Below are 23753 nucleotides of genomic sequence, written 5' to 3'. Positions count from 1 at the left end.
TTTTAAACAATTCATACCAAAGGGATGAATATTTTAAAACATTGTTAGTTAACAGTACTGAATACTGATTTAAGTTTATCATGTGTTAAAAAACACTCGAAATTCTTAAATAAGGCAAAAGATTAGTGCATTTTCACCGATAAAAATAAGCTGGACCGAACATTGCAAAACACTCGACAAGACATGACAAAAGAGTTATGTTATATTTATAAAATGCAATTATTTATTTTGTCTTAATAAAGTTGACAGCTACATTGTTATCATAGAGAGAGGCTCAACATTTTCAATTTTGATGTGTTGGACTTTCTTTAGGGATTCTGTTTTTCCCTATTTTAACATATAACTTATCGAAAGCATTTGTATCACTTGCAAAAAGGCGCATAAATAACACTAAAATAAACTTCAAACTGCTGATGACTTCTCACGGTCAATGTGTTATTTATTTTCCTTGTATAATATATCAGTACATGTTATTGTTAACATATTGTTTACTTTTAAATAGTTTCACAAATAACACAAACATTGCTCTTAAAAAGACAGGTAATTTACGATGAAAAGTTTCATTCAGAGATTGTTTCTTATTGAACATGTAAGTTTTTAGTAATGCTTTAAACCAATGCAGTATGATCTGTACCTCAATGGATGAAAGAACTAATATCATGGTAAGAAAAACTGATTGTTTATCTAGTTAATAATCACCATGATACATTTTTAACATTTTTCATTTTACTCACTCTTACATTTTTGTATTATAATAAACTTTTTACGTCACTCTTTAACATTATAAATAAAGGCAATAGGTAATTTCATTATAAATGTATTATACAATCATAATAAAGCAATTTTCTGCAGAGTTGTAACTTATGCTTAGAAAATATTTCATTGTGATTAAAACAACTGTGTGTCTTTAACGTAACACATTTCCTGCTCGTTGAGTTGTGATTTATACTTAATACAAAAGATAATAGCTATCATTTTATCTAATATTTTCACATTTGCACACCTGTACGACTGCAACATTGAATTTTGAATAATAAAGCGCCTTTGATACTTTATATTTTGAAATATTTTTGAAATAATTATTTCTATATTACAACATGATATTGGCAGTTACAGCGCCATACATTTTACTCTTGGACATATCAAGAAGTTAATGCACGTAACGCACATTGTGACAAATCTTTGCGTTCATTGAACGCCGCCTTTCCTTGTTGATATTATTTATCATATTTTTTGTTCAAATTGCACATGTGAATCTAGATGAAAATGCTATTGTTTTCTTTAATTGGTTGAAAGTGCAAAACATAAAAACAACCAGTTTATATTCAAATATTGAGTTTAAATATTTTTTAAGACAATTTGAAAATTATCATAATGTCGAGAATCTTAATTAATGATCAAGCAAAGTCATAAAACTTTATCAAGAAATCGCAAACAAAATCGATTTCCAACGTTTGAGGAAATGGTTTTATCTTGTGCAAGTTATTGCATGTAGCTAGTAATATTCACATTGTAAAGTAATATCTTAAAATACGGCTTATACGGAAATTAAGTCACTGATAACCATACAAGTTGTAAAAGAAGCAAAAGTTCAATTCTATTGTAACAGTTATAAAATTGATGATTTAATGAACTTTTGCATCAAAGTTAGTATAAGATTGGTGCATAATTGACTTAATAAATCAAATAACAAAATGCTCTATAACAGTATTAACAACAATGATCTATTTTATTTTGTTTACTAGCAATATGTTTATCACAATTTATATATGACTCTTAGATAGGCGAGTTTCCAAAACATCGTGGCGAGAAAGATTTTCAAAACTCTGTACTTCTTCGTGATCAAATTAAATACTTACATTTACAAATAAATATTGACAGATTCCAGATAAAACAAGTTTACAAAATGAGCTTTATTATGACAAGAGAGTTTAAAACATATAATTACAGAAATTGAAAAATATGATAAAATAACAACACAGACGGTTTCAAAAATTTAAGGAAAAAAAATTAAAGGAAAAAATACGATCTCAGTGTAAAAAGACTAACGTTCGCAACGGCATAGTCGTTGATATTTTGTTTACTAAAATACATCATTTCTAATATCTTAAGCAGAAAATTGGATTATTGACAACATTGTGTATTCAATTTGGAACTTGTACATAATAAATTAGGTATTGGCAAACATTTTCTCAACCTTAATAACTACCAGTGATACAATAGAAATAACGTGTTTGTAGTTAACTTTCTCATTATATAATCAAATGATCATTCAGTTTGCTTAAATTACATGATTCTTTTCTAATTAAAATCTAATCATGTTTTCATTAATGAATTTCAAGTTTTTATTGATCAGGCATAAATGTGAAGAAAAAAACAGCAAATTAGTCAGCCTTAGTCAGCCTAGAATAATCTAAAATATAAAATGTCAAAGTCGAAATCTGTAGTTTTGAATACGTTACAAAAGCTAGATTTGAAACAAAAATCTGATAGCTCTTATAAAACAATTGTAAGATGGTTTTGAACACCGTAGCATGTACAACTTATTTTTCTTTTTAGCACACGAGTGATGGAGACATAAATTCTGCTTCGAAATACAAATTTGGTTTTTCGTCAGTAGAAGTCAACACCACTTCAGAACACTTATTTCACTAACATTTGTTTACTTTAAAGCGTATCACACACATGTATTTTTAATGTATCCAACAGGTATCAGAAGAGCTTGCAGATGTGAATTGAATAAAGCTTAAGTACTATCAACTTCTGAAAACTCTGACCTGGTAAAGTGTTGAGGGCTATTTAGAACATGAACATTCTTCAACACTTTAGATAATGACTTAAGTCATTAAGGAACTGGCAAAATAGATTTAGAAGTTTTTTTTTTCGTTATTTCTTATTGATATACGTCTGTTAATTTCGACATGACAAGCCCATGGAAAATGTTTGCACGGTTTTGAAAATTTCACTGATAAATAGAAATGATCTTACATGTACAATAGAGTACATGTTATATTAAAGATCCTGTAACACAATTTGTTATAGTTTTAAGTTATAAATATGATGCTCAAATTAAGATTTATCAATGTATTGTAGGTTCCATAAAGCTTTATCTATAAAGATATATCCGGATTTAACATTTCATGTAAATAAAGGGAGGTTATAAAAAATATTTTCTATAAAGTTTATGTCAATTTTTACAATAAGAAATGAATGCATATATTTAATGATTACATATAATATGCACAAATATTTGCAGTACATATTTTACATATTCTTCGATGTTTGAAAATTGTTTTATTTGCATAATTATGTACATATATATAATTTCACTTAGTGTGGTTTACCACTTTGATCACAACATAAAGGATCTTTAAAAATGTGATAGTGATTTTCTGAGTGACAGATGCAATCGACGTTTTAGCAAGGTCAATGTATTATAGTTATATATCATCTGATAAGAAGAAGAGGAGAGAAGAAATTCATACTTGCCAAGAAAGTGTAATTTTTAACCACTATTTGTTTAATTTTGTAACTTTTTGACATAATTTGATATTGAATATAGCATAATTTAATCTTCAGGTATTGTTTCCTAAATTTAACCCTTAAATCTGTTAAATTTCATAAACTGTTCTGTCCAGCTTGCAATATCTGGATTATGAATGTATCATGTTAGTCAATCAAATATATAGAACCTGATCAGAGTAAATGAAAGTTTTAAATAAGTCCAGTAAATACTAAACACTTTTGATTACCGCAAGGTAAGGGTTGAAAAAATATACCATTAACACATTTGTGAGAGCACTCCAAGTCTCATCATTACTTAAGCAACGTTATCGTATTTTTTGCAAGTTAAAATTTACCGTGGCATTTGTAGACAGACCCATAAATCAGCGTAATTAAGTTTAATCAACATTTACCTACCAATAATACTTTATTGAGCCGGAAGTTTAAAAAATCTTAAACAGTTATATCGTAATTGTTGTTGTACAGTTTAACAAATATCATATTGGAATTGGTTTATTTCATGTTTTTATCAAGAAATGCAATGTCATGCAATGATATAAATGGAATGCCATGATTCTTTTGAAATACCGTCAGTTAAAGCAATACTAGTAACTGTTAGATTTATATACTACCTAATCACGTAAAAGTCGGTGTGTCCACTAATTCAAAGATAATCAGGGATTTTGTCATCACATGTATGCTTATCGATTTCAGAAAAATCGTAATACTTCCCGACTGCCATATTTAATCAAATGCTTTGAACATGGATGCTAATGCGGTGTGTATATATTTATGAAGACGTTTTGTCGCAGCTGAAGTATTTTGTCAAAGGTTACAAAAGATTTCATTAGTGACTTCCAAGTGCGTTGTATTTCTTTTCTTTATTTATTCTTGTATACTTTCTGTAAGAGTCTAACGATATATAGCTTTTGTCGTGTCTTGAATAAGGATCAATCAATCATCTTCAATCAAGTAAAATAATCCTACAACTGATACGGAAGATCATGTCATAGCAAATAAAGAGACATGTCAAAATGTTCTCCGATTTAAACGGTACAAATAACAACAAACTATATTGTCGTTTGTGTCTGTAAACAAAGTTATTACGAAATATGTACCTGAAATAGTACTTTAAAGAACTATTTTTATATTTACTGATGACAATAATGTAAGTAAAGTTTCAATACCGTTGCATATTTTCGTTAATTTGAAGCCAACATGTAAAATCGTCTAGAACATATGTACTAGCGGCAGCTTCGAATAAAAGAGAGTTTTAAGCACGGAAAGTATGCCTGAAACTAACGTCGAATCCGTACTATAAAGATTTATATTCTTAAAGTTCGTGATGAAAAAAAAAGAAAACTAAAAAAACAAAGAAAGTTTATATTGTATTTTCGGTATTGCACAATCTTTTAATATTATTCTGCTAGAGCTCATTCATCAAATCGTGCAAAAAAAAATATGCTCTTTTTCAACGTTTTTATCAGCAATGCCTTCGATAACAAAAACAAATTCAAGCACGTAGGTGTGGTTTTCTTTGCATAATCTTTACTACATACAAAGTGAGGTGAAATGTTTAGATAACTTATAACTTAATTATGTAAAACACGGGTATCTTATTAAGCTTATAGATTCTGATCATGCTTTTAGGGCAATCATGATGTTTTCTTAATCTTGACTTTCGTAAAACGGATCATGTGCTAGCATTTTTGACAATCTTTTCAGCAGTTCTGGTAGCATGATCACGTGTGTGTAAACATCGTGATAGATAACGCTTTAATCTTAAATTGCATTATGGCATTGCATAATAGTTTATTTTTCTGATCTTTAAAATAAACATGGCAGATTGAATTGAGAGTTTTGTACAATAAGGGATTCTCATTTGTTATTATGCTATCTAAAGACGAAATGAAAGATTACATTTGACTATTTGAAGTCGGATTTCAATATCCTTATGTGTGTCATTTTATATATAGATTTAGAGAGAATGTTGTATAAAGAAGTTAGGTAAACCTCGTGAGATATTTAATTGCAAAACAATTGCATAAAAACACTTATGCATATACTTGCAATTCGGCTTTTGAAAAGGAAAATCCTTATATCATAGTTCAAAACTAACGTCAACATAACAAAACTTTAACAATGCTTATACAAATTAAACAATTATCCAAGTTACAGGTGCAGTACTTATGTACAAACGGAAGATATATTACACTTGTTATGACATTATGATCCATAAAAGTCCTTGAAACAGATGAGTCCATATAATATAGTTTAATAAAGGATTGATATATTTCAAACCAAGACAAAGTGGAAGCGTTAACTAAATTTAAATCATGGATATGTGATACTAACAAAGTTAATAAAATGCTTTTGAATAACTATATAGTTTTTTTTCTTTCTGGAAATTATCTCACTATTGTTTATGTACAAATGATGTAAACATTCAATCATATATGAAAAAATGTTATTTTTCTTTAATAAAAATGAAACAATTTGTATGTCTAGCAACGATACAGAGTTGAGATACAACGAATTAAAATGTGCGTGTATAGTTTTAATTGACATGTAGTCTGTCAAACTACGCGTTAACTGATATCCAAAATGGTCATGTAAATTATGTATATAGAAAAACGATTACTAGTATTAAAATTGAAAGTTCATTGAATGAGCGGAATGTCCTAAAAATAAAATATATATATTTTGTTTAAGAGGCATTTTCATTATTTGCGAGATATAGTTACAACATAGATGGACAAGATCACGTCATTAAAGAAAAGTCTGTTGCATTCAAAAGAGAATTTCTTTCGTTCAATCTGATAAATTTATCGATTCAAATAGACATGAGTTGAGGTCATTTCCGTGATCTGAACACATTAGTCGTTAACCAATATTTGTTCAGAGATACTTTTTGTTATTGTTCTCGAATTTGACAGGACATTTTGTATGTGTCGTATTGTTGCTATCCTTTCGCTGTTGTTTTATTTGCGTGTATTGGGTGTTTAATTTGATTAATGACTCAAATTATAAAGGTTTGTATATTTATAACATTTTATTAATAAATATATGTTCCTTTTCTTTTCCGTTTCTATTGATATGTTTATGCTCTTGTACAAATGTAATTGCAAAATGCAATAAAGTAATAAAACACAATGCAATAGAGCGAAAATGCAACAATGCAACATTGCACATTCTATGAGATATATAGCCTGTATAGCCTAACTATGTCGTCCTGATGCTTTTTTGACTCGGGAAAGCAAACATGTGAAGACACAAAGATACGACAAATTTTGACAAGGATGTTTTGCATTTTTTGCATTTTGAGGAGAAGTAAAAAAAACACTCAGATATTGCGTAAGTCAGGTACTACAAGTTTCTAAATGAAATAACGCAAAACATATCTTCAGCATAGTTAATCTTGATATACTAACGAATCAAAAGAAAATATTTGTATAATCATCCTTAAAGATAAATGACGCGTCTAGTTAAACTAGAAAGATCTTGGGTTCGAGTCCTTTTGGGGTCATGATCGTGTTTCCTCAGATGACACTAGTATTGTTTAAATCCAGGAAGCGGACAGCAGTTGTTTAAAACTTCAACCTTTCATAACAATCAAGTTAAAAAATCTAAACCAGCTGAACCACTCGTGCAATGTATTGAAATATTGTTTTTCACTTACTTGCGTTCATGAAATTTATAAACAACACCTTGCTTTATTTAAATGATATGAAAAATACATCTGGAAGATGTTTGTTACATGTTACTTTTCAAACAGACATAAACTACTTATCAATCCCGAGACGAAAATATCAAACTTATGCAGTTATTTAATTGAAGAAATAAACATTATATTACGGATTGTTATGTTTGCACGTTAGATAAGTATTTTTACAATCTAATAGCTGTCAGATTTGACAGTAATCTGACGGATCTACTTTCTGCTGATTAACACGCAATGCGGTATCTGCACGAGTACTGTAAAAATATCTGATTTCAATTTCAATTTATTTACAAAATGCACAAGTCCCACAATAGCGGGAAACATCAGCAGTATACATACATAAACATATACAAATACATAATGGAAAACGGCTATATTACATTAAATTTTTTAGGATAATAGTAATATATAGTTACAATTTGGTGAGAAAAAATATATATTATAGTAAAATATTTAGTATGACTAATGGATCAAATAGAATGTTTACACCTTTCATAATAACCTGAACAAAACGAAACGAAAGCCTATCGAAAAAAACAAACACGAAAGATATCCAGGTTATAAATAGGTTCTAACAATTTAACATTCATTTCAGTATCAATTGTTTGTAATGAAACAGAAAGTTTCATATTTGAATCTTAGATTTGCTTGAGAGAAAAATAAAATGTGCGAAACGTACTTATAGCATAAAGATTGTAATTTAATACTTAATGTAAAAGTGTGAAATTATATATATTATACATATAGCCGAGATGACATAGTATTTCAAATATCTTAAGATATTATACTTTTCAAATTTCAACAAAGGTGATTGATTACATGTTGCATAATTTCAACCTTTTTATGAAAGAGAGAGAGAGACTTATATTAAGTACGTATAACAAAGAAACAAAAGAAAAGTGTTCGTATCAATTATATCATTCTTATTACTTATGTCTTTACCTACAAGTTGCAAGATCAGATTTACCGATACATAATTATGTACTATTTGTGAAATTGTGATAATGCATTCGATGTAAAATGGGCGTTTTTAAAGACGTCATAAAAGTATTTTTGAATAAATCAAGTCATATGTAATTTACCTTTTACATGTTTGAACTTTCCTTAGGAAAATGAATTCAAGATACATTCAACAAAATGCATTTATAACTACATTTAAAAAATGGCATATACTTCACACGAGTATATAATGTTGAGTATAAAATTGTTATACATTTATAATTTTATCAATGCAATGTCATACAACAATACAATAAAGTATTTGAATCAAAGTTAACCACATAAAGATATAATCATATGGCACTTAAAGCTTATGATAACTAACGATCATAAAAGAGAAGTATGTGTATAAATATATTAATTTTATCATTGGCATCAATAGGACATACTCTATCATATATATTTAGGTACTTAAAGAATCTGACTGGCGTATCTAGGAAATTCAAAATTGGCACAGAACACTAAATTTACCGGCTATTCATTATATAGAGGATATTGAATGAGTGTAGTTTAATACTAAATTTATTGAACGAGTTGAATAAAATCATATTATGCGAGCCTCTGGCGAGTATAATATTGTTTTATTCAACGAGTTCAATAAATTTAGTATTGAATCTACACGAATATAATATTCTATTTATCACATATATAAAATAAGAACAGTTAAGTGTTAAAATGAGTAATTTTTCAATGACGCTTCTATAGTGTAACGCTAACATTAGCGCGATTTAACGCTATGTTTCTATATAGCGCAAATGACGTCACGTCAAAGTGTTATTACACTAGTGTAATATCGTTTTTATTACATGGCTTTATTACACTCCTGCGCCGCGGTTTATGTGATAAAATATTCTAATATAACAATATCGAACGTAACAAACAAATTCTTGAACAAAATAATTTGAATAAAATTACTACAAGTTACTAATAATTAGTATGGATTTTTTATGTGCTATACAGTAACCATTAATGTAATCAGACTCGGAATGATGCATTTTCCACTTTTATATTAATTTTGCTTCAGGTATTAAAAAAATGTGGTCGGTTTTTATATTTTTCAAGCAACAAAATGCTTATTTTCACAACATGTTAGAAGTTACAACTTCTTATTACCTCGAACGAATACTATAATGCAGCCATAATTAGAAAAAGCTTGTTTTGAAAACAGATAATATTATACAAGTTTTAACCCACCATGTTGAAGGTTCGACAGAATAGCTGGATCAAAATCGCCTATGGAAATGCTTATGGATAACTGAAATGTCAATAACTGGAATCCCTTTTAGTTGTTCAAAGCTCTGCCAAGGCTGTTGTTTATCAAATGTCAAAAACAACATCACATATGTAGGTGGAGTTAGAAAAATGTAGTCTTGGCTGTCAAGAATGTCTTAAGTTTGCCAAATATTGTATACTTACAATCTTAGTCATGGGAACTAACATTGTAACATAGTTTTATTTATAAAATATGATAGATTTATGTCACAAAGACACAATGGGGTAGTAAACGTTGATTTGTTATGCAATCTAAGTTTGTTGCTAACAGAGTACATTATCTACAGGACTATTATATTCTAAGATCTCTATAATGGGGACACACAAGAAGAAATTGGTATTCATTTTCAATTGTTCTTATGTTACATGATTTACATATTCGGTCTTCACGTTGGGTATTATCATATCTTCCTGTTTCAATAAAAAGATTTTGTGAAGAGGTTCTTAACCTAGTAAGTGCTACATGCTATATCTGATAAAATATCTTGCGGTTTAAATAAAGAAGAAACTATGCATTTATATCAAATTTGTAATAACTGTAACAAATGACGTTTTATTCATTGTCGTCATAAGATAAAACAGTTACAAAAAGAACTGATATTTTCCGGAACAAATCCCTTAATTTAAAAAAGTTAATAAACGAACCTTTGCAGTGTTTTGACGTATATGTATGCAAATGTTATATATATGCAATGACAAAAGCTTGTATAAGATGCCATTCTTTAATGTGTAGCGGAGTGTTTTCAAAAATGTTTAATTTTTATCGTATTTGTGCTGGTTGAATATGTTGAATACACTTTATGTATTAAATTACAGCCTTTAATTTAAAATTATCATATACCAAATGTCAATATTACACCTAAATCATTTTTGTTTTGCCTTTGAAGTCAGCAGTCAAATGCCTTGACTTTCTATATCCGAGACAACAAGTAAATAGGACATTCATTAGTAAAACTTATAGCCAATGTTACATTGCATATTTCTTTCGAACATTGAGGCGATGAATAAGAATTTCATTTTAACTGTGTTACAGAACAGTTTTACGGTCACAGAATTATAGCAGGTGCAAATTGAATAATAAATGGTATAATTTGTGCTAAATGAAATCTCTTTGTGATAAGTGCAACAATTTGTCTTATCCATCTGATATTGTACAGTTTCTTTCTAATAAACATATATGAAATGCTTTTTTATATCACTACTCTGAAAATCTTCATGATTAAATATCATAAAAAATTGAAGCAAAATAACAAAAAGAAAAATATTTTTCTCAAAAAAGTAACTTTCAAAACAATCGGATTTTGATATTTACATTTAACATGCACATAATGCCTTATTCAAGAACAGAAATAACATATTATTGTAACATGGTGGTGTAAAAAACAAAGAATTAATCACTCAAGTACATCACTTACTTATCATTACAAGTAACACAGGACATAACAATCACTTAATGCAAACACATTAGCAAACAAAGGTATTTGAGTATTGTTTCCAAATTGGATACGGTATGTTGCTAATAATGCAAATAAGTGACATACAATAACATTCCCAACGAGATTATGCGAGATTATCTAGGCAGATTGTTACTAGATTACTGTGTAAGATAAACAGATAGCTGAAATTGCCAGGCATTGCCTAATTTTTGGCCAGGTATAACAAGCTGACACGGTTTATATGACATACAATGCGATGTGATCGTTTTATAATGTATGCTTTATTACTTGGATACAATATCTGAGTGGATTTCTCCAAAACACTATGTCAAGAGATAGTGTAATGGTCGCGTGACATAGGCGTAATTGGGTCGAATATGAGTTGAAAGAAACAACAAGTTTTGTTATTCTATCATTTTCTGGCTAGGAGACATGAACTATTTCATTTTCTAACATAATGACATCAATGAATTTGTTAATTTATCCATATTTAATTAATGTCCTCAATAACAAATTCTTTTTTAATATTTTAGGAAGTTGGCAGGCTTAAAACAATTAATAAATAAAAAACGAATATAATATTTGATGTTGAAAATACAATTAAATTTGTGTCCAAATAAAGTAAGTTCAAATTAAGGAAATATATAACATATTGTACATACTGGCATACTCTAAAAGAAATATATTAGTCCCCGTCGTAGACATTTTTAAAACAAATGCATGTTTCCCATGCTATTCTGACATAATCTATTGTAATGCATTACTTTAATCATATTAAATTACTTTATGATGGCACAGATTGTGTATAGCGCATTTTCAATAGCGTAAAATAAAACCGAACGCAAATAGCAAAACATGTTGTGAAAATATGACTTAAAGTACTTTTCCAATACACATTAATAATATAATATTTCAAACATCAATTTCAGATAGTTAAAATTGAAATGTCTGCGACAAACTTCCATAATTTTATAGAATTATGTGAAATAGACTGATATTTAATGGAAACAAGCATAGAATTATTTCCATTCATTCGGAAAGTTAAGTGAGAAACACAGTTAAGTGGAGGTCTCCATTTCATGTCCAACCCTATGATTTCAAAATTTGTATCGATAAAACTATCATTTGAAAATTTTATGTTTATTACTATAAACTTCATGTATGATTTCCTTAAAAGTGTATAGTAACTCGTTTTTGTGTAATGCAATTTAAAACAAACTTATCCGAAAACGTTCATTGAAGATTATACAAGATAACTTTTTATATATATTATATATTACTGTTATATTGTGCAATACGGTATCTTAGTAGAAAAATAAGGCAAAAACAGATACATTTGTATAACTCCTACATTTATGTTCAAGGACAAAACACATAAATATTCGGATGACTTTATGAAATATGAGAAAACATTTGCAATCAAATATTATGGCGTTTGGGTCGATTGCCCGAAATAAAGTTTCAAACACGACCGTTGACAAAAAAGTGAATTTCATTTAAAAATTTAGCATAATATGATTACAAAAATACGGACATGCGCATAAGATAAATTTTCATGATAAAAAATATATAGTTTTCATCTTTCACTATATTTTTGACACTTGGACCATCGAAATTAAAACAGTATCGACAACTATAAGATAAAAAAAAACACGTACAATATAAAATAATTAGAATATACTGAATCTATTGAGTTTCTACCGGTATGAACATAATTTATGTATTCATAGGATGCTCACTTTACATGTGTATTCAAAACAAAGGAATAACACTGAGGTCCAAAAGCCTAAAAACTTTAAAAGTTTACTTTCTTACAAAGATCAGCTGGGGCATTTAAAACAATGAGATATGCAAAGGATATACTTAGAAATATATTGAAATTCGTATTTTTGTGTTGTAGTCTAATATGAAAGAAAACCGTTGCAACGCTTTTTCAATTTTGGGTCATTTTTACCAATTAAAATATTCTATATAAACGATGAGAACAAATGATCTGAAATATTGTACAGAAATTATAAGTCGTTAGCTAAACTAAATAGATCATTAATCTTAAAAATATTTCAAGTTCAGTCATGTAAACAAACTCGGTGAAGTCTCTTTAAACTTTATCATTAACAAAGAGTTTGAAGAAGTTAAAGGCATTTGCAATTTCAAATTGAGCGTGTTTGAATAAAAAGTGATTATAGTTATTATAGTTGACTAACGTATCCACTGATGTATTTCCAATTTGCAATATGGTCAGATACAACTGTCTTTTCAATAATCGGTGAAATGTATAATACTTCTACCCGAAATGAATTTCTTTTTATTTAACGTAAATGTTGAAATAATTACAAAACATCATTGTACAAGTATTGTAATTCTAGTGAGTTAAGTTACTTTATTGATTGTGTGAAGACGTATTCACCACAGACACTTGTTTAGAAGCGAATATAAGGCATTTATAATGACATTAATCCAATATATACTATAAATAACACAAGATAACCAACTACGAAATGTAAACAAACAAAACCGAAGCACATTTATCAAGTAGCTACAGAAACACAAATGCACTTGCAGAATAATTCTTGCATCATTTCATACCCGTAATATATGCCCTTTCCAATGATATATGTATCTACTAATAACTCCACTTTATTACAAAGAAAATTACATTTGTTTCCATCAATAGTCAGTTTTTTTCGACCTGTCATCTTGCGAAGCTGCTATAAACGAATGGTTCCCAAAGTCATATACGGTAACGATACGCCGGTGTTTAGCCGGGCGCAAAAACTATCGACACGTACGATGGATTTTTAATGTTCAAATATTTTTGGCGCCTGATTTTAAACGGTTTTTCAGTATCTTTCAGTATCTACTATGGCCTTAATTTATGTAGTGTGCACTTAATTGACTTGAAACAGGGCTTCTAAATTCACTGACTACTTGCAATTTTTTTTACAGAATAAGTTACGTAGTATCTCTGCAATCCTTTAGTTTAGGTATAACTTAATATCAAAGTTTAATCATTCAAGATTAAACTCTTTTATTTTACATGAATGACACATGTCTTAATCTATCGATCAGTTGTACTGCGTATCAATACGCATGCTCAGTCTGAGAGCTATATTTAGAACACTATATATAAGGAGCTGCGCGAGCCCGCTGCTTCCTTTTCGTTCTGGAACTCTATGAGAAAGGTAGCTGCTGATCATATTTTAAAATTTTTGTTAAAATCTTAATCTAGGTTTTTAATTTCCCGCCCTCCGCAACCCTTTTTTCTGCTGTGCTTGTTTTACATTTCAGGAGTCAGCTATCACAACGCTTCGTCATGATTGGGACACATGTTTTATGCTGGGCGACGGAGTACCTAAATAACAGTCAATTGCTAATCGAATAGACATTAGTCAATTGCTTGATGCAACCGTTGTCGGTGCTCTTGCAACACTATGATATGATTCAAAGGACATCAAAAATGTTTGTGTAATTATCGGACATACATAACACGTGTAACCGTTGTCGGTGCATTTTAATTGTGTTAATTTTGCAAAATTTCATATTTGACTACTCCTCTCAGCTGAAATTTAACATAACGTTTTTTCTATTTGCGACCGTTGTCGGAGCAAATATGATGTGTATTTAAAGTTCCTAAATTGATTTTATACCCAGTCATGATGGAAATTATTCGCCAAAAGAAATAAAAAAGTTATTACAAAAAATTGTTGTATTTTCTTCTTGTATAAGACTGATTTGCGATGTACAATGGCCTCTCGGGTTCGAACCAGCAACCTTCGTTCAGAACACTCTTTATTATGCATTCATTGGAAAATAAACACATTTTTTCTATGATTATAAATGGTGACGATTTTTTTACATTGATAACAATTTAAATATGTAATTGCACTCGAATCGAATAGAATATGAAGGCAACACTGATCAGTCCAGCATATTCACAAAGCTTTTTCACCTGACTGAAGCATGTTCATTGTCGCAAATTACAACGAAAGCTATTTGTAAAACATGTTTAATTAGTAAACTGCATAATTTGCACATATGAATAAAAAGTTCTACCTTTCCAGTTCGATTCTTTCTTTAGCCTGTGTCCAGATGTTATGGTGCGAACTGTCTCTCCAACAAGAGGATCCCCCATAAGCGTGATACAACACGTATTTTGATAAGTGAATTTGAAATTAGACATAATCCAGATTCCCTTTACATTTTCAGCATTATCATGACTTGTGTGATTTAAATTGTCTATCAATCAATTCTGTTTCAAAGTATTTTATCTTAATATTTTTTTTGCCTCAATATATGATTAATAAATCAAATTTATCAAACTTGCAAATTTCTACATATTTTCCTTTGAGAATTATTATTTATATACAGTTGTGATAAATTTTATATTAGGAAAATTTTATACAGAATAAGGTCTAAATAGCTTTGAGGATTAGTCCTTTACAATAAATTAAACGATTGACTTAATTCTGAATCTTTTAGATACTATTTATTTATTCTTGTTCCTTAACCCGAAGTTTGTTCATGTTAATATAGTTTATGGTTACAGAATAAATTTACATGAAACAATAGGTGTTTATTTATCATTTTGACATTTTGCACACCTCCCCCCCCCCCCCCCCATTAGTGCAAGGTCGTTGAAACATTGACCATTGATCAAACCCCAGTTGCAATCGTTCTGCTCATCGTAGTTTAGCCCTTCGATTTGTTCCGTACTGAGCTAGACTTGTTACTCATTAAAATTATTGTGACCCTCACCTGACCTATGTACAGCTGAATAAGGATAGTGTACAAGTAAAAAGTAGTCTGCTGAATATAATCCTTATAAGTTAGAAGTTGTTGGCCGAAAACAATTTTAAAAAATCCAATGTCGCAAAAGCTTCACCAATTATTTTATGAATCATAAAGACACGGGGGACATCTATTGATTATAAAATTTACTACATAGTCAAGTGAACCTGGAAAAGACCAACTTGTAATTATCACACTTAATGTTATTAATGAAAATATGTGACTACGCGGAATACTGGAAAAATCATGACATAAGTAATAGATATACCATTGCTGCGTTGACGATTTCTGGGTTTGCGTAAATTATACTATAATCACGAAACCTTTCTTATGCCTTAACCTCACGAGACGAAGTCGAGTGAGGTTGCATAAGAAAGGTCACGTGATTATGGTATAATTTACGCAAACCCAGAAATCGTCAACGCACCAATGGTGTATCTGTTTTAACCTATAGCTCCGCCCAGAAACACTTACTCCTTCGATCTTCAAAACTGAAAATTATACCATAGTCTGGGTATGGTATAATTTACGGTTATTGGAAATTATACTTGGAAGACTTTTACATAAGAAGCGCTGAAGAGCTATAGGTTAACAAAAAGAAGTACATTCAGTAATGAGGAATAGGTAACCATTCTTATTGGTCATATTGCTTTTTCCTATCATATGCATACAAATATAAAGCAGTGATAAAAAAAAAATGAACAATAACAAAAGTCGGAAATGAACTGTCCGATAGGCAGACTTCACAAGCGGTACGGCCAGTCCACACGCGCTTTGCTCAATCCACCATCAAACAAAATGGACGATAGGGGTCAAACCATCAGATAATAGTTACTAATTGTGGTTTGTCCTGAAATTTGTTCCGTCAACCATCAAACAAAGGAACGATAAGCGCCAAACCATAAAATAATAGTTATTAAAATCATTTTCGTCCTGTAAAAAAGTAATTTAATTTTCTGTTTTACAAATTTGATAAGTTTAGCTAATAAATAGAGGATATTTGTTTAGTTCAGTGTAAGATCGGAATATATTTCACCGAGTGAGCACCAAAAGGTATATTTCACGGGTGGCGAAGCCACGAGTGAAATATGAACTTTTTATCACAGTTTTTTATCACTGATATATTTCTATAAACCACCGAAAAGCATGTAATAAAATATCAGATGCAACGGGCACTTGATAATTAATGAAATATTTAATATTAAAGAATTATCCATAAAAAATTATGAAAAATAAAGGATCAATGTGACCGTAAAGCGCACTCTTTTTTACTTCAGTATCACAAACATCTAACAAACTTTTTTTTCAAGATACATTTGCATAAACCGAATTCTAAATTCCACTTCAACATTTCGGCATGTACCTTTCTCAGTGATTTATAGAAATACAACAAAAATATATGATTTGTGTGTTATTAGAAACGAAATAATTTGACATCCAATCGATTTGTTATGGAATGTTTGTTTCATACATAGTAATAATCAAGGCAATTAATTATACATTTAGTCCTAAAAATGAAGTCTATAACAAGTGAATGGAAAGCGTGAGAACAACTTTTGTCGAAAATTTACATTATCTTAATTTAGAATGACGATAGACACCGAACATCCCAAGAAAACATAAGGTAACAAGCTCTATATGCTTAAATGAGCGAGAGAAAAAAGTTGAGCCAAAAATATGCTATATGCATATGTATTTCCAATCAGTAATTACCACACCAAATGCCTGGAAAGACTGTTTACTATTTGATACAGCCATTTTTGACAAGTGATATCACTAGGGTGCACGCCATCAACAAATAAATCGCTAATCAAAAAAGAATTATGTTTCTTATGTGATTTTCCTCTGTATCTAATACAATCAAGTACAAATTTTGGCGACTTGAAGCCATACTCATGATTGACATCACGTACATAATTATTCATTACATCAATCTGCTCATTTACTTCATTATCAATGGGTTTCTTACAGTCAGGGTCACCCCTTTCCCGATTCTAGTTTGATGGAAAAATTCCTATTCCACCTACTTGACATTTAGCGGGAAAAGTTCGCGCAAATTCTTTTCCAAGTCGGAGCCCGTGAAAATTTCTAATACTTTATTATTTTTTTTACAAAGCGTTTCATTAAACAATATAGTTTATATTTTACATACATGTTTTGCATTGTATAGTCAATATCAAAGAAACTTTGGGGAAAAAATGCGGATATTCATTTTTACATTTGAAAATAAAAAACCGGTTGAAACCCATAGTACGTGACATTTGCACCCGGCTTATAGATTTCGCAACGGTTCCGTTTACAAGCTTTGGAACCATTCACTTTCAGCAGCTTCGCAAGATGACAGGTCGGAAAAAACTGACTATTGATGGAAACAAATGTAATTTTCTTTGTTATAAAGTGGAGTTATTAGTAGATACATATATCATTGGAAAGGGCATATATTACGGGTATGAAATGATGCAAGAATTATTCTGCAAGTGCATTTGTGTTTCTGTAGCTACTTGATAAATGTGCTTCGGTTTTGTTTGTTTACATTTCGTAGTTGGTCATCTTGTGTTATTTATAGTATATAGTGGAGTAATGTCATTATAAATGCCTTATATTCGCTTCTAAACAAGTGTCTGTGGTATTCACCTCTCTTTACAACATTCCATTTCCTTTACAAAAATATATGATTATGTACAGAATAATGCTTTTATCTCCGATTTATACACAAATGACTGGTACTATCGTCATGTTTTCTCAGACTTGGCTCATCTAAATTGTGTTGATTTGTAAACAGCATTGACAAACAGAGGTTAGACACACTTCCGATATATATAGATAACGAGTTTAGATTGTATCTCCTGTGTGTTTCTACCAGTATGAACATATATATTTATATCCCAAGAAAGTTTGTTCATGTCTCTATTATAACAGTGTATTTCTGCATTTTCTGCCTAGAGAAACAAAAATGATGTGCTTTTATAATGTATCAGTCGACGAGATTTGTAACCGAAAGTACAATATTTATACGTGTGTTTGTTTGCTTGTTTTTGTTGATCATTTAGTGATATAAGTGTGTGAAATATCAGACATGCATTGTATGTGATTGTTTTATATGACTATTTGATATAAATCATATAAATTGCTTCCTATGTGTCAATATACTAGAAAAGGGCATAGCGAGTTGATGCTATTTAATTGAAATAAAATAGATATAACAAAAGCATTATTAAATTTTATACAACTGTAAATATATGACTTGCAATGTATCTTTTAATATGGTGAAAATGACTATGTTTTAATGTAATTAAATATATCTCAAGAGCATTTTATGAAACGTGTTTATAACATGCAATTTATTACGCAGAATGAAATGTTCAACATTTCCAATCTTTCGGTATGTTGATTTACCCCTGAATGTACGATATTTATTGGAAATTTATACATACGATCTCACAATAAAAGAGCTTTTGTATAACACTAAGATTAAAGACAGTTTAATATAACAGTTGAGCACTCTAATGATATTTTGATGGAAACTACTAATTGGACAAAAAAAGTATGCAATAATATTCACCGATAATTAATGTATTAACACTGCCATAATATTTTGTATTATATTTGTAAAGCTATTTTGTTTTTAATTCACTCTTTTATGTGACTTCAAACAAGAATAATCTATCAATTCATTATAAATAGATTTTCCAGAATAAACTAATTTTCTGCAGGGTTGTAATTAATGCGTAGACAATTCTTCTTTGCGTATAAAACACCTGTATGTCTATACAGCAATGAAGTCCTGGATTATAGAACGATTACGGCAGGATTTGAGATATATTTTATACACGACTGCTTTTCCTTAAGCTCCTAATTCTCGTGGTGTTTCGATTCATTGCATTTGGCCACCTGTATGGCTGCATAGTTGTTGCTTTTGTCGAGCATTGTATTTCATAACGCCACATATAAATCAGGGACACTAACGTTCAAAGTTCAAATTATTCCCAAATGTGAAAAGGCGTTTCGTTCAAATCAAGAAAAAGATAGTTACTTTTCAAAATGTTTCAAAATCTATAAGAATAAACATACACCTATACAAACTCGTATAATGTTAGTTTGTATGATCTATTGCCATTTTATCTTTATTAACCGGTTCCAGGGAGTTCGCCAGGTAAGGTCAGTGGAAGCATAATGTCTTTATAACCCGGCTTTTTCAGGGCGTAGCATACATTTTCTGTGGCTATTTAGTTAGCATAAATATCTCTCATGAACTTAAATTTAGACTGTTATTACAAATTACTTTTTACAGACAAGTTGGAAGAAATTTGTGGAAACTACTTTTGAATTGACACAGACTGGAGGGAAACGTTTGAGGTGGATACTTGCCTGTTTGTTACAGAACTGGCGCTACAGTTTTTTCCCACAATAATAAACAGCTAAACAGACTGTAAGAAATGGACATTGTAAGAAGAAATACACATCTAAGACGAAATATTTGAAATACATATTAAAAGAGAATATACACACCTAATACGAAATATACGAGATACAATTAAAATTATTCATATAAGTTAAAATACAAATAATGCAAATAAATATACATTATAAGACAGAAAACAGATCAAATGAAGGAATACACATTGTTATTCAAAATACACTGTAAGACGATAAACATATGAAAAGACAAAATACACAGTATAATAATAAAATACACATTATTAGACAATATGCTAAATGTAAGACAAAATACACGATTCCATTATAAGACAAAATACACGAAAAATACATTATAGAACGAAATACACAATGTAAGACAAAATATGTATTATAATAGAAAACACGCATTATAAGACAATATACAAATTGTAAGACGAAATGTATATTATAGGACAAAATACACGGAAAATACATTAAAGTACGAAATACACAATATGAGATGAAATACACACTATAGGACGAAGGACACGTTATAAAAATGACGATTATACCCAGTATCATAGTGATATTAACATTTTCCTTTCTTTAAATTATATATTTGCAAAAAAAACTAAGATAAGTATATTTTCTGTAAAACATTTGAAAATTGATAGAAGATAGACAGCAAATGACGGATTTTTTCAATACTTGAATTGAAAATTAAATTTACCTAACCGAAGGTAGAATTCCGCTTCCTTTCCTCAAAGGAATATCAAGAACGACTACTTTGAATGAAAAAGTTACTAGAAACAGGTCCATTTCAATTTTGATATCTTTTCATAAATTTTTATAACAGATTTAAAAACTTCAAAATGCAATGCATTTGAAGAAATAAAATATACATCACATTTGTACAGTATTTCATAACGTTTTGAAATCAGCAATTTGTTTATATACTAACTTAATTCTCTTTTTATTCTTTACACTGAGGTAAATAAGAAGTGATTTGGCCAGTACTTACACCATAGCGACTAATATTTTACGTGTTTGTCAATGTTAAACAATATATGCATTCAGTCAAAAATATATGCATCATGTACTCTCAACGAATGAAATACATTCAAGTTAGTTATTTTTTCATGATTATAACGTGAAGAATCTCTGTTTTAGTAATTATTACACTACTAAATGGCTTGTTGCTAACTGATACGTCTTACGTGTATTTAATTATGTACTTAACAACTGCTTTTTACATTAAAACATCGAAGATGATCAACAACAATATAGAAAGATTCGTATTAGACTGAAATAAACATCAAAGGTTTCCGCCCAAGCATATTCTCCGAAATTTGCAGTATTTGAAACTTATGTTCAGCGGTTGCAAATGTTACGTTTTTACTTTCTTCCCTTAGTTACTTTGAATGCATTACATTAGCGAGCAAATAATGTGAATTATAGATATAAATTTCATTTTTATACTTGATATAGTAATTTCTTTTTAAGACAGAGAAATTTCGTACAAATTAAGATTTTGTCAAAAACATGTTTGATATACTTAGACAAAGTCAAACTTTGTTTGTAGGTGCAGGTAGTTGTGTCTGTAAGTCAATGCATTATTCACTACATTTTTTAAAAAGCAAATTATTTATCAATATAAATTGTATCATAATTTGGTAGTTTAATGCTATTTGATGTATTTTTTTATTTATCTGTTATTGATTTTTAACTTATTTTGTGTCTTGGTGTTTTTTATATTGGTATTTATTTGATATTTTTTTCTTTCGTTTTGTTTAATTTAAAGCTGCAAGAATCCAGAATAGCGAAATAATTTCGATAAAATCAAACTTGGGGGAAAATGAACCAAGATTTAAAAAAAAAATACATTCAAGTTATAATTCATGTTTTAACTGTTTTTTGCAGTATCCCGTTATTTTGACTGTGTGACTAACGCAGTAAGGGCTATATTTTGCATATTTTGACCTTTTGTCTTTTTTTGTATTTGTTCATGAAATAAGCATGAATCTGAAAGCATCGTGCTTTAAAGTCGTCTTATTCTACAAAATATATTTAAATTAATTTAAAACTTGAAATACATGCTTACCTTGACCTTCGAATTAAGTTGCACTTTGTCTCTACTAGCATCAGCATTTCCTGGTAAGTTTCGTTTCCAGAGGATATACCCAACAATACTGTATGTGACTGTAAGAATAATAACCGGTACTAAATATGTCAAAATTAAAACCAAAATTGTATAGAATATTGCTAAATCTTCACTTGGCCAATTTTCCTTGCATTCCGTATAACCGGTATTCGGGTCGAATTGCGTGTCACCAACCTTCAGCTGGACACCTGCAAATGCAACTGCAATAATCCAAATGAATAAAATTATTAAACGATAACGTAAAGATCTATTCCTCGTTGCATTTAACGGAAATGCGATTGCACATAGCCGGTCTATACCGATGGCCATGTTTGTAATAACACTTCCGGTTACTGAGACGGTTTGCAAAAACATCACAATTGGACACATGGGTCTTGAGAAAACCCAATTAGAATTAAGTAATTGATATGTAAACGTGAACGGTATACAGAAAATTGCCATAATTAAATCAGCTACTGCTAAATTAATTAGGAAAGGTCTTAAATCCGTTTTTGATCTTTTTCCTTTGGTAAATATCACAATTGCGATTGAATTCCCAACGATGGCTAGGAACGTTGTGACACTGTATAACACAACAAGAACGTAATCCTGCCCTGTTAACGGAATATCCATAAAATCCTCAAATGTGTGATTTCTGCTTGAATTAACATTATTTTCCAAAACACTTTTATTAATCCAATCATTTAATTCCAAACTCGAATTTTCTTGTACAACTTCGGTCATTTTGTCATTGCGACGGCTAAACTCCGTGTTATCCGATAATACTGTATAAATCTGGCTGCGTTCTAGCAGCGAGAGTTCTATCTGCCAGTCTTTTTGCGCGGGAAACTTCACTGGCGCAGAAATATTTCGGTGCTTGCCCAAGCGAATCATAATTGGCTGCGGAGTGCTTTGGTATTCTTCCAAAAGAGATATACGTAAGCAAGGAATCGGAACCTGCAATATAGTCAAGATAAATCTTTGATAAGGCGTTATGACTATAAATCATGACAGCCGACTGCTATCTTGTTATGCTGTCAATATATTTCTGATTAATATAGACACTAATACCAGTTAAGATGAAGGAAGAAAAATCCGGTAAATATTTGCAAGTACAAATGTACTATTTCCAGTTAACTGAAACAGAACAATGGTATTGGTAGGCTCGTATAGTAACAACCGCTGTGTAACGTATGATGGCAGATCTAGTTAGGTATGGCGCTAGGTTTTTCAGTTATTTGATTTCCATGATGTCATTGTGACAGATGTTGACAGACATGTGTTACACAACAGAGTGGTTCGTAATGATGCTATGAATTGTTGAACGTTTGTGGTAGTTTTTTTATCTCAATACATGATGCTTATATTTACTTTTTTATTTTGTAAACAAATTCAAGAAATAACATTATAAACTATCTGATAAACATAATAATGCAAAAGTTGAAATACATTGTTAGCAATACAACAACAACAACAACAATAATAATAACAACAA

The 23753-nt window shown here is 29.9% G+C and overlaps 1 protein-coding gene across 1 annotated transcript in view; it reads right to left on the bottom strand.

The window, feature by feature from the left end:
• Positions 1 to 23243, bottom strand: part of LOC132734870 (substance-K receptor-like) — a 40564-nt gene extending 17321 nt beyond the window's left edge. Inside the window, exon 1 of the mRNA XM_060721730.1 lies at positions 22220 to 23243. Within this exon, the coding sequence (XP_060577713.1) occupies positions 22220 to 23152 (933 nt within the window). The 5' untranslated portion in view covers positions 23153 to 23243. The remainder of the gene's footprint in view (positions 1 to 22219) is intronic.
• Positions 23244 to 23753: the final 510 nt, after the last annotated feature.

The sequence above is a fragment of the Ruditapes philippinarum genome, unplaced genomic scaffold, assembly GCF_026571515.1.
Source record: "Ruditapes philippinarum isolate M1 unplaced genomic scaffold, ASM2657151v2 ctg78_1_1_1_1, whole genome shotgun sequence".
NCBI lineage: Eukaryota > Metazoa > Mollusca > Bivalvia > Venerida > Veneridae > Ruditapes > Ruditapes philippinarum.
The sequence above is the reverse complement of the archived record's forward strand: the minus strand, read 5'-3'. Positions and strand labels throughout refer to the sequence as shown.